The 12760-nt window shown below is 45.8% G+C and overlaps 1 protein-coding gene across 2 annotated transcripts in view; it reads right to left on the bottom strand.

The window, feature by feature from the left end:
• Positions 1-376: 376 nt before the first annotated feature.
• Positions 377-12760, bottom strand: part of MTMR2 (myotubularin related protein 2) — a 60727-nt gene continuing 48343 nt past the window's right edge. The window contains exons 7-14 of one of the 2 annotated variants that reach the window (XM_010165901.1): positions 10030-10179; positions 9024-9212; positions 7906-8091; positions 6835-7041; positions 5226-5318; positions 3527-3640; positions 1989-2165; positions 377-943 (exon numbers count right to left, since the gene is read on the bottom strand). In XM_010165901.1, the coding sequence (XP_010164203.1) occupies positions 782-943; positions 1989-2165; positions 3527-3640; positions 5226-5318; positions 6835-7041; positions 7906-8091; positions 9024-9212; positions 10030-10179 (1278 nt within the window). In that variant the 3' untranslated portion in view covers positions 377-781. The remainder of the gene's footprint in view (positions 944-1988; positions 2166-3526; positions 3641-5225; positions 5319-6834; positions 7042-7905; positions 8092-9023; positions 9213-10029; positions 10180-12760) is intronic. The other variant, XM_010165902.2, reaches the window with a different exon arrangement.

A 12760-nucleotide genomic window follows, 5' to 3' on the forward strand; every position in this document is an offset into this window, starting at 1 on the left:
TCTGCTTCCCCCCCTCAGAAACAGAGGTGCTGCAGTTGCATCCTTGCACACCCCATGTAAACCATAAGCGAGACTCTAAAGCTGCAGAGATGGCAGTAAACTTTTATCCTACAAAGTCATGTAGGTTGCTCCTCTACCACCGTGGTTTACTGGTAGAAGCTGCCCTTTTCAAATAAGGCATCATTTCCATGGCTTCCTATGATGTAGCAGCTCAAAGTGGAGGGAGAAGTGAGAACAGGGATACGTTGCAGATGCTATCGGTGCTTGTCTCCAAGTACGCTGGCAAATGCTCTCACTAACAGGGCTATGCAGACAGTAATAGCAGAGGGCTTCGAGACGTTACAGCTGGGCTGTATTACGTATTCTGGGCTCCAAGACAAAGTCAGATTCTATATTTCCATTTAGCAAAGGGGAGATTTTTCGAACTTCTAAGGTGTTTTCCTTGAGGAGATGTTTTTCCTTCATGGTATTTCATTCTAGCACACAGTCTCTCTTTAAAGCCAAGCGATTTCCAGCACATAAGTGAACAAAGGGTTTCTTTTAGGTGGCAAGTGCAATTAGCTTGTATTATAATCTAGCCACTGAGAAGGTTAATTGCATAGGGGGCCTTGTTTGTTTGTTTTTGCTTAAGCTTCCTCTAGTGCTACAGTACTAATAAATTACCCTGGAGAGAAATAAATAAATAGATTGGCATCTCCCAGACACCACGCTGGAAATCCAGAGGGTTTCAGAAAAGCTGCCCTGATGGTCCTGGGAAGGTACTTGGCAAAAAAAGTCTGTGTCACACAACTGTCTGTACAGGAGCGACGCACTGTGCGGGAGAGCCGGCTCTCTCCGAGGATGAGGTGGAGCGGTTGGTGATTTCTCTCTGCAGTTCCTCCACTTTCTTCTGCAGCTCGGCCCGCTTGGCAAGAAGCTCCTTGTAGCGACTGTGGACAGGTTCCTGTAAAAAACAAGATGTACCTGAGTGCTGGGAGGCAAGCATGGAAGTGGAAGCCTGAACCAGGGAACGCTGCCGCTGACCTCGCATGCAGCTGTGAGGAAAGGAGGGGAGGCAGGTGGCTGATGTCGCTGCCTCCAGCCCAGGGGTGGGTGGGTGAGTGGTTGCTCTGGCTTTGGGATACTCATCCAACATGCATAGTGCCATGGTGGCTAAACAAAACTTAGTGTATCCTCTGAAAGATGACAGTTACAAAACTAATCTCTGACATTTACGGGGAACACTGGCCTTGGCATCTCAACCTGGACAGAATTTCAGGGCTTTGGAGGGAAAAAAAAAAACAACACAGATTTAGCTAAATATTTTCACATAGTTCTGCCTGTTAAACAGTGACTACTGGAAAGCACGTGTTGGGTTCCTGTATCTAACACCCCAGACGTGCAAAGCTGTGTTATCTGCAGCTGGACACTGGGGCAATGCAGGAATATGTCCCTTCCTATGAAAAAGTGATTCAGCATTTCGGGCCGTGCTCAGACTGCCTGTCTCAGGTGCCTGCCCTGGGTGCACCACTCTCCCCGCTCTCAGTGGTCAAGAGTGTCAGAGGGTCGCACGCAGACCCCCGTGCCTTGGGCAGCCAAAGTGAGCAGCAGGTTCCTGTTACTGGTAATCTAAATAGAGCCCCAAAACTCAGATCCAGAATCCCACATCCAAAGAAGTCTTAGATTTTTAGGCTCTTTTTGTAAAGAAGAGAGAAATCAGATGATTTTGCCCATGTTCTAAGTGAGAAATTTTCCAAGCTGCTGAGTATCTTCAGCTCCTGCAGATTGCACAAGGCAGTGACCTCCAGCTGAGCACCCACACCAGCCAGCTGTAGATGCTGCTCTTTCATTTGCTTACATTTGAATTTTAGCTTTTGGGTTTAGATTTCAGCAGTGGCAGCTCAAGCTTGTACTTTACTTGTTGTGCTTCAAAGGTCCTGAGTTCCAAAATGACAGTATTAGTAGTAGCAGGGAGGGAAATGAAAGCAGGATCCTTGGAGGAGATGTACCTGCGGTTTCATCCTGGGGTTCCAGCGGATGTAGTAGCCGACCCACAGCTCGAGGTGGCGCATACTGGCCACGGGATACAGGACGTGGTTGGAGTAGCTCACATACAGGGGGTTAGTGAAGTCTTCCAGCTGGCTGTTGATGTAAGACCAAAGCGACACGGTCTTTTTTGGAAGGCTCTGTAAGGGAAGGGGGTGGAGGAGGCTTTTATTTCCCGTACAAATCCCAGCATTTATCTTCAAAGTGTATATAACAGCATATACATATGCCTGTCATTAATTTAGAGCTGGTTGTCTTTTTGCAGCTTACAAAAACCCCTCCCTTCTTTTGATGTGGTTTGTAATGGAAGCAGATGGATGCAGGCAGGTACACACGCACCCTGGCAGGGAAACATCCCATCCCCTTACCCACCCTGCTGCCAATACAGACCAGGAATCGCCATGGGCACAGCAAGGGGACACTGGCACGTGAATTCTCAGTGCTTTGGTTAAACTTCACCTCTTTAAAGTGCTCCTGGAGGGCGTGCTGGAGTATTTAATTGAAAATAAAAAAAGAAAACATTTGACTTGAGCCCCGATCTAGTTCAGTAATTAGGCCTGTGAGTAGTCCCAGTGAAACCAGTGAAGTGCCTTCTACATTAAGTACTTGACTAGGCCCTAAAAACAACCCACATGCAAACAGCACCCGGGTTTTCCACTCTGGAAATTACAATTATTCAACCACTGTGGACTCTAAACAGGAACTCTGATTTCACTTCAGGACAATGCTATCACTTCTGTATCACAGTAATTTATTTTTTAATTATTTTTATTTTTTATTTTTCACATCAGGTCCACACAGCACTGTCCTCAACGTCACCTTTTGGTGACAAAAGGTTTCATCTGTAGGTAGGTGAGACACAATGAGTGTCACTGCTTTTCCTTCTGATTCCAGATTGGGTCTGAACAGGGTAGTGCTTGAATGGTCTCCATGTACACATCTATACGCTCCTCCCTGGGCAAACAAGGGCTCTGCCGGGCAGAGCTGGCTGGTGGCAGGACCTAGAGGCATGTCCTTCCTCATACTAGCAGCTCTGTCCTCTCCTAGCATTATGCAAGCACAGCAAGAACAGGCATTGAGACCAGTTACTTGCTGTAACCTGTGTGTGCAGAATGACAATACACACTTGGTAGTTAAAATCAACATTATGGGACCACTGCCAGAAAAAGGGAGGGCAGAAAGGTACCAGTTTCCACAGAGAAGGTGGCATTAAACTGGAATTTGAAGAAAAACTGCATTTCCAACTACTTGGGAGACAACCAGGAGCTACTCAGCCAGCAGTGAGTTGCTGAATGCCATGCTGAAAGCAGTGGGACCATCCAGAGGGCAATGGTATTGCTCTGAAATGTCATCTCCAACAAACATGAGTTTAAACTGTGAAGAAGGGGGCTTGGCGTTACCCAGACCTGTATCTACCACTGTCTGTGTGCTAAGACAATGTCTCTAGCAGCACCTGGCCAGCTACAGCAATCACAGTACCACACCTTCAAAGCTGTCTTACCTCCTTGACTCGCTGCTGCTCACTGCTGCACAGGAAGGTCCCAAACAAACAGCTGTACAGGTGATCCAGGATGGTTATCAGGAAGTACTCGTTGAACTCAAATGCTGTAGGAAACTTCAGACAGAACCAGAAAATTAGGCAGGGATTTTAGAACAGGAATCACAAATAAACTTTCTCCCACTTTGTGGTCTTGGTAGGTAGTTGGCTTTCTCTATTTCTAAACCAGGATTTGTCTCTGTTCTTTGCCTGGGAGAATATTGAGGATCACATTTTCTCCTTCCAGGAGCAAGAGTTTCTCTCTTGAAAAGTTGCTTTACATGTGCAGAGAGAAATTCTGAGCAAAAGCCAAAGGTCTGAAGGGTTTGACTGCTGTGTTTCTACACACTCAGTGCTGCTTCAAGTGGAAGCTTGCTCTGCTATGCCTGCCCCTAATGACAGACCATGCAACAAGACTGCGAAAAAAAGGCTGGAGCATATGTGAAATGATGCATAAAAAGAAATGGAAATTTCCAAGGGACAAATGGAAATAACCTGTGTGCTCAGCAGAGCACTTCCCAGAGGGAACAGCAGGGAGGCACCTTGCAACGCAGGTCAGTGGGAGGAACGGGTGCGTGGGCAGGGGCTGTGTTTGCTGTGGATGTTCCATGCAGAAACAATCAGACCCAAGACAGGGAGAACTGAAGCTCCACAAAGAGTCCGTAAGAATACATGCAGTGTACAGCAAAGACACGCTGGGGCGATGGAGAGGAGAGCGGGAGGCCTTCCTCCCTCACACACCACCCTACTCTTCCCATGCTGCCCCAGCTGCAACATCCTGACCTCGCCAGCTGCAGGTCAGGATGTCTGCTTCTAGGAGCAACCCGAGGATAGCACACTGAAAGTGACTTTTGATGATGCTAAAGCCTCCCTCTTTCTCTACTTGGAGATGGTACAGCTTCACATATAGTTGCATCCTTTTCTATTTCACCTGTTTTAATCCATGATGAGCTTAAATTTTTCAGTGAACTGCCTGACCATTGCTGACATTTGCTGTGTAACACATTTTTGTGTCACAGCAGACACAAAAAACCTTCCAGGTTTCACATACCTGGGGAAAAACCTCCCAACCATAGGGGATCTCTCCTGAACTGTGCCTCTGCCGTGCCTGGTCTGAAGTGAGGAACTCAGCTCTGTATATCACGTATAAATCAGGAGCAGTATGTTTGCCTTCAGAAGTTAAAATGGAGCAAATGCACGTCTTGCTGCAGGCTTGGTTATGGGATCAGTTGAAGCAGAGGCAACAGGGATCTGCCTGCACTGCCCATGTTAGAGGTTTCTATCAGCAGCTCAAGTCACTTATGCCTCTGAAGGCACAGCGGGCTCCTGAGGATGGCTGGGGTCTGTTCCTGCCCATGGCGAGTGTCAGGCAGCTGTCCCCTCTTTCAGAGTGAGGCAAGCTTCTTCTCAGAGCTGATGTTATAACAGCACGTAGGCAAGCAGCACCCAGTAACTAGCTAATCTGATGCACGCTGACATCGCGACCTTCCTGTGCGCTTCCTGTGCATTCAGGTTCTTTGCTAAACAGAATCTCAAGGAAAGAGTAAAAGCCCAGGAAGGAAAACCTGTGCAGGTCAGCTTGGAAATTACTCCTGTGGCCAGACACTGTGCCAGGTTCTTGGTACAGTGGCTTTGTGGACATGTGTGCCGCCCAGCAATTTACCTGTCTTGTCATTTGCCAGACACAGTCGATGAACTGCAGGAAGACAGGAGAGCGATCCGCGTCTGCGTGATTCTTATCTCCATGGCCAACTCTCTGAAACACAGCAGGACAAAGAACGTGAATCGCACAGGGCTTGATGGAGAAACTGCTGTGGTCTCCTCTCAGTCACCTAAGCCTTTACCAACAGCTTTAAGAAGGTTCAAATGACTCCTGATTTTGCTTTGTCCGTATCAGCGGGTAAAGGACAGCTACTCCCTTTGTCTTTGAAGTGAAATTTCTTTATGGGGATATTTTCATGCTAAATTAAAACAAGAGTTGTTCGAGAAGAGGCTCCAGATGCTACGCTGGCACTGATTTCAGTTAATAGCTAAAGTTCAGAAGGAAAAAAAAAAAAGAGAATGGTTTTTGCTTCAGCTGCAGCTGTTGTCCTGGCTACCTCAGTAGTGCAGTGTGCTAGGTCCAGACACTCCCTCCAGGCACAGCGATAACCGTCACACAACACCTCACAGCTTCCAAGCGCTGTACAAACACTAACCCAGCTCATCTCCTGCCACCTCAAGAGAGGCAGTGATGAAATTGTCTCCAGGAATAGGCCTCCAACCCTGACTGGGCTGTGTGGCCTTGGATAAGACATGTGAGGCCTGATTGCATGTAACCAGTATAGTATGTTACTGGTTACATATTACTCAGGAGTGCCAAGGACTGTACAAAGGCAGTACAAGAACATGTAAGCAACAGAGATACAATTCTGTTCTCCCTTCACCAAAGGAAATCATTTAATTATCTTCTTTGTACAGACAAGGAAGCTAAAATAGTCATAAACACCAGGTAACAGTTTTGCTGCAGCAGAACCTCAGTTGCTTAGTGCCTCAGTTTCCCCACCTTCCTCAGAGCACTTGACTATGCAACCCACTGTCACATGTGCTGTAAACAGACCTTGTTCTAGCCCTTGCCAAAATCAAATGACCACAAGAGAAGAGCTATGGACAGTCAGAACAAAGACTGAAAGGATACCATTGAAAGGCTCTCAACTCCCATCAGTGCAAACCATAACAAACTGCTGTGTCACAGGTCCACAAAGCTGTTCTTCTGCCGACTCTCAGCACACAACCATGAGTCATTCTTGGCCCAGTCTCAAACATCATTTCTCTTGCCTAAACAATTAAAGCCTCCCCAAAAGCAGAATGTGAAGTCAAGGCCTTCACCATGTTCCCCAATCTCTTCAATACCAAGGCATTTGCTAGATGACTGTGTCTGAGCAGTCTCAGAAAATGGACTGATCTGGAAAGACAAAAATACCTCTGTGGTCTAGAAATGCCTGTCCCAAACCCAAAGCACACTGTTGGTTTAAGCCTGAGCATGGGAACATGACATATCAGTCATGCACCTGAGAGATTTAATACCACCTGGTCCTCATATCTAACCAAGACTGTCTCCAAGGAGGTTAAGAGATGACTGGAATAGCAGGCAGAAAACAACAGCACAGCATTCACCTTTCTTCTGCGAGTTCAGCTGGGAGACTTCTCACAGGAAAGGCTACACTCCTTTGAAATCCTTCAAGGTGGACAATAACTTTCTGTTCAGTGCCTTCCAAGGGCCAGTGACTCACCAGCTGAAATCTGTGGCCGAAGCTCAGCCACTCCTTCTCCACTAGCACTTCAAAGCCCCTGATAGTTCGGTAGTAGCCATCTAACATGAGCAGAGCGAGAGAGGTGAGCTGGGCTGTCCGGTCCCAGCCATCACTGCAGTGTACAACCACAGATGTCTTCCCCGACTCTACTTTGTCAGCAATCCGAAGGGCTCCAGCAAGAATGAGCTAGGACAAGGAAAGAAAAAAAAAAAAGTTATAAAATCTCTTTGGAACAGAAACTATAAATGAAAAACGGCTGGTGACAACACAGGACAAACCAAGGGCTCTGTCTGCCTCAAGGAGAATGGTAAATCAGTTCCAACTACTTTCTAACTAGCACAGCAAATTGGTGAACACATTTTTTGTTCCAGCAAGATGACAACACATCTAAACTGTAGCACAGGCACAACTCTGGAAGGGCCCCTGCATTAAGCTCAGTCCTTGGACAGACCAAGATTTAAACCCAGGAGCATTCTGTCTCTGAACACAACCATGGCCATCAATTTGCAACTGCCCCTTTCTGCATTAGCAGGCAGACAATGTAAGCTGGGTGTTTGTAGGAAAGAAAGAGCTTAATTTGAAAACCAACATTTGTAGAAGCTGAAGTATTTTGCCCCACTCATTCCAGTTCTGCTTGGATTCCTGAAAGGCTGGTGGGGCACAAACTCCCAACATCTGCAGGTCTGGACCAGGCAGTAATGCCAGGATGTCGAGGATCCCCGAGTCAAGAGCTTGGAAACTCGGGGACTCCTGTGCTCTATCCAGGGCTTTCACAGTTACACGTTACCCAGGAACACACTTCACTTCCAAAACACTGTCTTTCAGTCATTCCACCGCCTCTCTTGTCCCTCTTCCCATCTCCTCAAAATTCTCCATTCCAAGAAACTATGTTTTTAGTTGTTTTTAAACTGCAAACAAAATGTAAGTCTTTAAATTTCTCAGGAACTGAAAATCCAGCACTGGAGTTAGCTCTGGATACATTTCCCAGTGAACAGACTGGTACAGACTTGTGGTTACTCGGTCACTTTCAGTGGGTGCAGACATGCATACCTTGATATGCTCTAGCCAGTGAGTTGACTCTAAATTAGACAGCCAGTGAGTCTCCTCGATATTGGGATATACAATTTCTTTCAGTTTTCTCAGCGATTCTCTCATAACATGAATATTGTGAATGTCCAGGAACACTAACTCTGCGTTCTGATAGGCATCCTCACTCTCATAGCCCCCTCCTTTAGCCTGAAGAACAAAAGCCACATAAAAATCATTAAGCGAAAACATATTTTATCCTATTAATTTGTTCTGAGCAAGTATCAGCCAACAAAATACCACAGTGATTGTGCTACCTAAAAGAGGCAGAAAACACTGGATTTATCTTACAATTGGGAACAAACATGTACACGCACACACTTTGTGTCTCTTTCCTGCAATAGTAATGAATGCTACAATTTTACCAAAGAATATCACATTACAAGCTTTCTTTTTCTCTGTAATTATCATTTATCCCCATTCAAGCTGCTAGCTCACTAGATTCACTATTCTGTCATTTACAAATTTACCATACTATTAAAGAGGAGTATATCCCACACACTAATTGCCTTTCCTAAGCAGTGGGAAAGACAGATTAAAGAAAAAAAAAAAAAATCAGCTTTAGTGCACCAAAGCAGTTCTACCATTAAAACAGGGCTTATAGTGATGGCATGAGACAGAACAGCAAGAAGAACACAGCAACATTCCTAGATGTTAAAGATCCCCAGCTTGTATTTTGAAATTAAAGATCACGATGCCTGATTTTCAGAAGTGCTGAGTAACTCCTGTTCCCATCAGGGTTACCAGGGATGGAGTGCTGGTGCTGCCAGAGGAAGCAGTCTTTCAATCATGTGAAGTGACAAATGGTGATACACAAAGATCCAGGGTGCTAGAGTTTGACCTCAGTACTACTTTGATTTTTTTCCCTTCCAATCTCATTTCAAGTTGTGGATTAATCCAAATGGACCTTTCATAGTCACACTGGTATCTACTGATACCAGTGCAGGTGTTAAAGTCTGTCTAGAGAATCAGGTCATTGCATATGAATCTCTCCATAGTAGAAAAGGAATAATTTGAAGTGGTGGGAAATGTGCTCTAAATGACTACAGTCCCAGCTTTTGACAGAGGAAAAAGCACCTGACCTTATTGGCTACAGCATTCACACTAGGCCTTGCATCAAATATGAAGATTTTATGGGACTGAGCATTAGAATCCATGATGGCTTGAAGGTACTTTTCATCTTCCTTGCTTCGTTTGCCACTCACTCCCACCATTGGCTGGCTACAGCGAGTGATTGTTGCTTGACTTTCTGGGTGAATCCATGACAACACCTTCAGAAACAAATGAGAAAGAAATTAAGGAAAAATGGGATTCATTAAACCAGTGAAGTGTTTTACCTGTAATGGTTTGTGCTGGGATCCTGCCACGTTATTAGGTGGTTCCAGAAGGCTGGATTCTATTAAATCACAACTGAAAGAAAGAACTCTTCTGTCCTTACTCATTCATTCTAGTGTCTTTCCCAAAGTTTGAACAAATAAAGAGGTGACTGAATAAGTTTAAGTCTGACTTTTAAATATGATGCAGACTGTTTACTCACTGTTGTGTGAGTCGCAAACCCACTTTCTCGCTCTGTAGTCATTGGACTATGTCTTGCTCTACATTACACCAAGTAAAAGTTAAGCACTTTAGGAACAGATTTAATTTCCTATAGGCTTGAGAAGTAGAACAGGACATTTTCAGTTAGTGCTGAAATAATCATAAGGATGTGTTTTGTCTTAATTCCATTTAATAAGCATTTTCATCAAGAGTATCACTAAGTATTCCTCTATCCTGAAAGTCAGAGCAGGCCAGACAATCGTAAACAACCAAATGGGGCTGCTCTGTGTTTCCCAGGAACTGAACTGAGACTCAGCCTGGACTGTGCTCTTATCTTATCTTCTCATTTTGGTTTAGTCTACATCTCTTTCACAACAGTAGTTACAAGAGGTAATGTTGCTTTCTAACTCCTCTAACATGTTGCTGTCACTTTTATTATCCACTGACCATTTATTTACTCCGTGGAATTTACTCAGCCTGATCTTAGTATTATTTATGGTCCAAAGGTATGTTACACCACCACATGAAAGTGGCTTCTTTTGTCACACTCACTGGTATGCGTCCTCTTGATCTGAAAGATGCTACCCTCTTTAATTCTTCATCAGGAATGTTTACGGGCACAGCTAGAATAGCAGGGTATGTATCACACAGCTCATAGCGCTCATTAATCTTTGTCAACCTCCAGCTTTCATTGGGAATTCCCTAAAGAGGAAACAACAGCAGGTTAGCAAATGAGTTGCTCTGAGACCTCAGCACAGTCAAATCCCCAGACCTGAAATTCAAGGCAACTTTTGTTAATGAAGGACATTTAGGGCTGGAGCCTGGGACTGCATTATCTAGGTAACTTGCATTTCATGCCTCTTTCCCAGAGAGGTAGATGTTTTGCTCAGGTCACTGAAGAACAGGAAAACTAGAAGACTGCAGATAAGCTCATCTATGGCAAAGGAACTGTGGAGGCTACAGATGTGGCAACACAGGTGATCCCTCTGAGAGCATCTTTAACGTACCTCCTGGTCTCGTGACGGTGCTTATAGGAGAACCAGGAGCAGGACAGAATGGGTGACCAACAGTCCCCACTCCTCTCTCAGCACTTAGCTCAAATGTAGTGGGTGGAAACTGGGGACAGGAAGTGGAGTTACCAGACAGGATGGACGGGAAGACAGAAAGGAGAACAGACATTAAAACACCCCCCAAAAAAATCAATCTGTTTTGGGTCTTCAGTGTTTGTGGCACAGCTGTGCAATCCCCTATAAACACAAGAAACCTAATAACTGTACGTCTCGCTGTGTGACTGTGTGGGATCTGGACAGTGACGTGTGAGTCCCAAGTTCCTCTCAGACTAAGCTCTCTGGTTGTACTTGGGCTGGGAAAGCAGAGAATCTACACACGCACAGCACTGAGCTCAGCGTGCCCTGATGGGGAAGCAACTCAACAGCTTCCCCAGACGATAACCTCCAGGGAACACCTAAAGCACAACAGGGGGGATGATCTTGACAACCTGCAGACTTAGTCTGGCCGATGCTGGGAGTTAAAAGATCAAACCGGTGTGGCTGCTACTGCGTGTCTGCAAGGCAAGATTTAAACAGAAACACGCTGCAGCAAGAGTGAGCACTGACACAAAGCATCTCTGTGGGGAAGGCAGATCTACTACAGTGAACATGGCCAGACTGTTAAGCACAGGGTCTGTTTTAGTGGAACATCAGCTCTTAAAACAATACATGCTTCTGTTCTAATAAACAGTACTTCATTTTAAGGAGGGTGGTGGGACACTGATTACCACTGTCGCGGCTCCCACAGGAAATAAATGACCAATCTAACACAAGTCAGACGAGCTGTGGTAATTATGGTTGACCCACACAGACTGCAGCCGGTTTCCCATCAGAGCAGTGAGTCATGCTATCAAAACAGATCATGGTTAGAAATCTGAGGAGTGGACAGACCTTCTGTCTAATTCCGGTCACACCCTGCTTGTGAAGGACTCCTGGTCCTGAGGCCCTCCCTGGGGAGGAAATGTTACTACAAAGAATCAGCAGAGCTACCACTATCCCAAAACCCTGAAGGAACGCTATTTTTGGCACTGCCTGAAACCACAGAAGTGGCAGAAACAGGCATCACACACATTCCAAGCTTACTGATGGGTCAAACATGCTCAGAGGTCTACCTGCTGTACTCAGTAAGGATGGAACCTCCTGGGTCCACCAGCTCTGCTGTCAACCAGGGAACAGCAAGACACTTGCTCTTAGCTGTCCATCAGCTGTGATCAAGCTGGTTACTATCTGGAAGTGAACTAATGGCAAATAACTAAGCTGTTCTCAGTCCTGTCCTAGTAAGTACATGGTTGCACTGCAATGGATCCATCAGCAACACCTGGAGATGTCACCTCCCCCAAACTGGAACTGAAGCTACGCTGTTGGCACACTCTTGGCAAGGAAAACAGGAGGTGACAAGCAGTTACATGGAAGAAAAGCTCCTTTTCATTCTACCCTGCAACTCTACCAGTGCTCACTGAGAAGATCAAGCAGTCACTGGCACTATAAAGCACCTTCTCCACAGTGCTGGGCAGAACGGCTTCAGCACATGCTGCTCGGTCCAGCACTGACATCTCCAAAGCTCTACATCCTTCGGCTGCCACCCTGACAAATTTGAATGAAATCTTTCCTCTACAATAATCCCAGACTAGGAAAATCCATGACAATCACCCAAAGAAAGAAATCATGCTGCATGTCAGTGTCCAGATTTCCTCTGTGTCACAAGGAATGTCTGCTGTCCCCTGGTACGGGAGCCTTGAATCACAGCACCGCCCAAACAGGGCTTTGGATCCACATTGTGACTTTCTCTATGGACTCAAAGCAAGCAGAAGGAAGCAAAGCAGACTAGAAGAGGAGCTGAATTTGCATCTTCCCAGGACGTTTGCCATGATGCAGTGTAGCTTGTGCATTTATTCATGCTCCTTGACTCCAGCACTTTCTCCAGCTGGAACCAACAGAAAAAGCTAAACGTGATATAAAGCACATTGGTATTTCCTCATGTAAGATGCATTTCACTGCTTCCTGGAAAGTTGTAAGCACCCAAAAGCCTACTATCAAACCAACCCAAACTGTAACAGACGTAACTCAAGAAGCTTCACCAGGCTTAGGACCAGCTCTGGAACCACCTGCCTGTGCACCTGCAGGAGGAACCCACCCAGGCATACCTCAAACAGCACATGTGACTGTTCCAAAGCTGCTAGGGAACATGGCTGATGGGTGCCCACGTTAGTGACCAGAGCTTGCTGCCCTGACTG

Source organism: Antrostomus carolinensis, unplaced genomic scaffold (assembly GCF_000700745.2).
Source record: "Antrostomus carolinensis isolate BGI_N321 unplaced genomic scaffold, ASM70074v2 scaffold13434, whole genome shotgun sequence".
Taxonomy (NCBI): domain Eukaryota; kingdom Metazoa; phylum Chordata; class Aves; order Caprimulgiformes; family Caprimulgidae; genus Antrostomus; species Antrostomus carolinensis.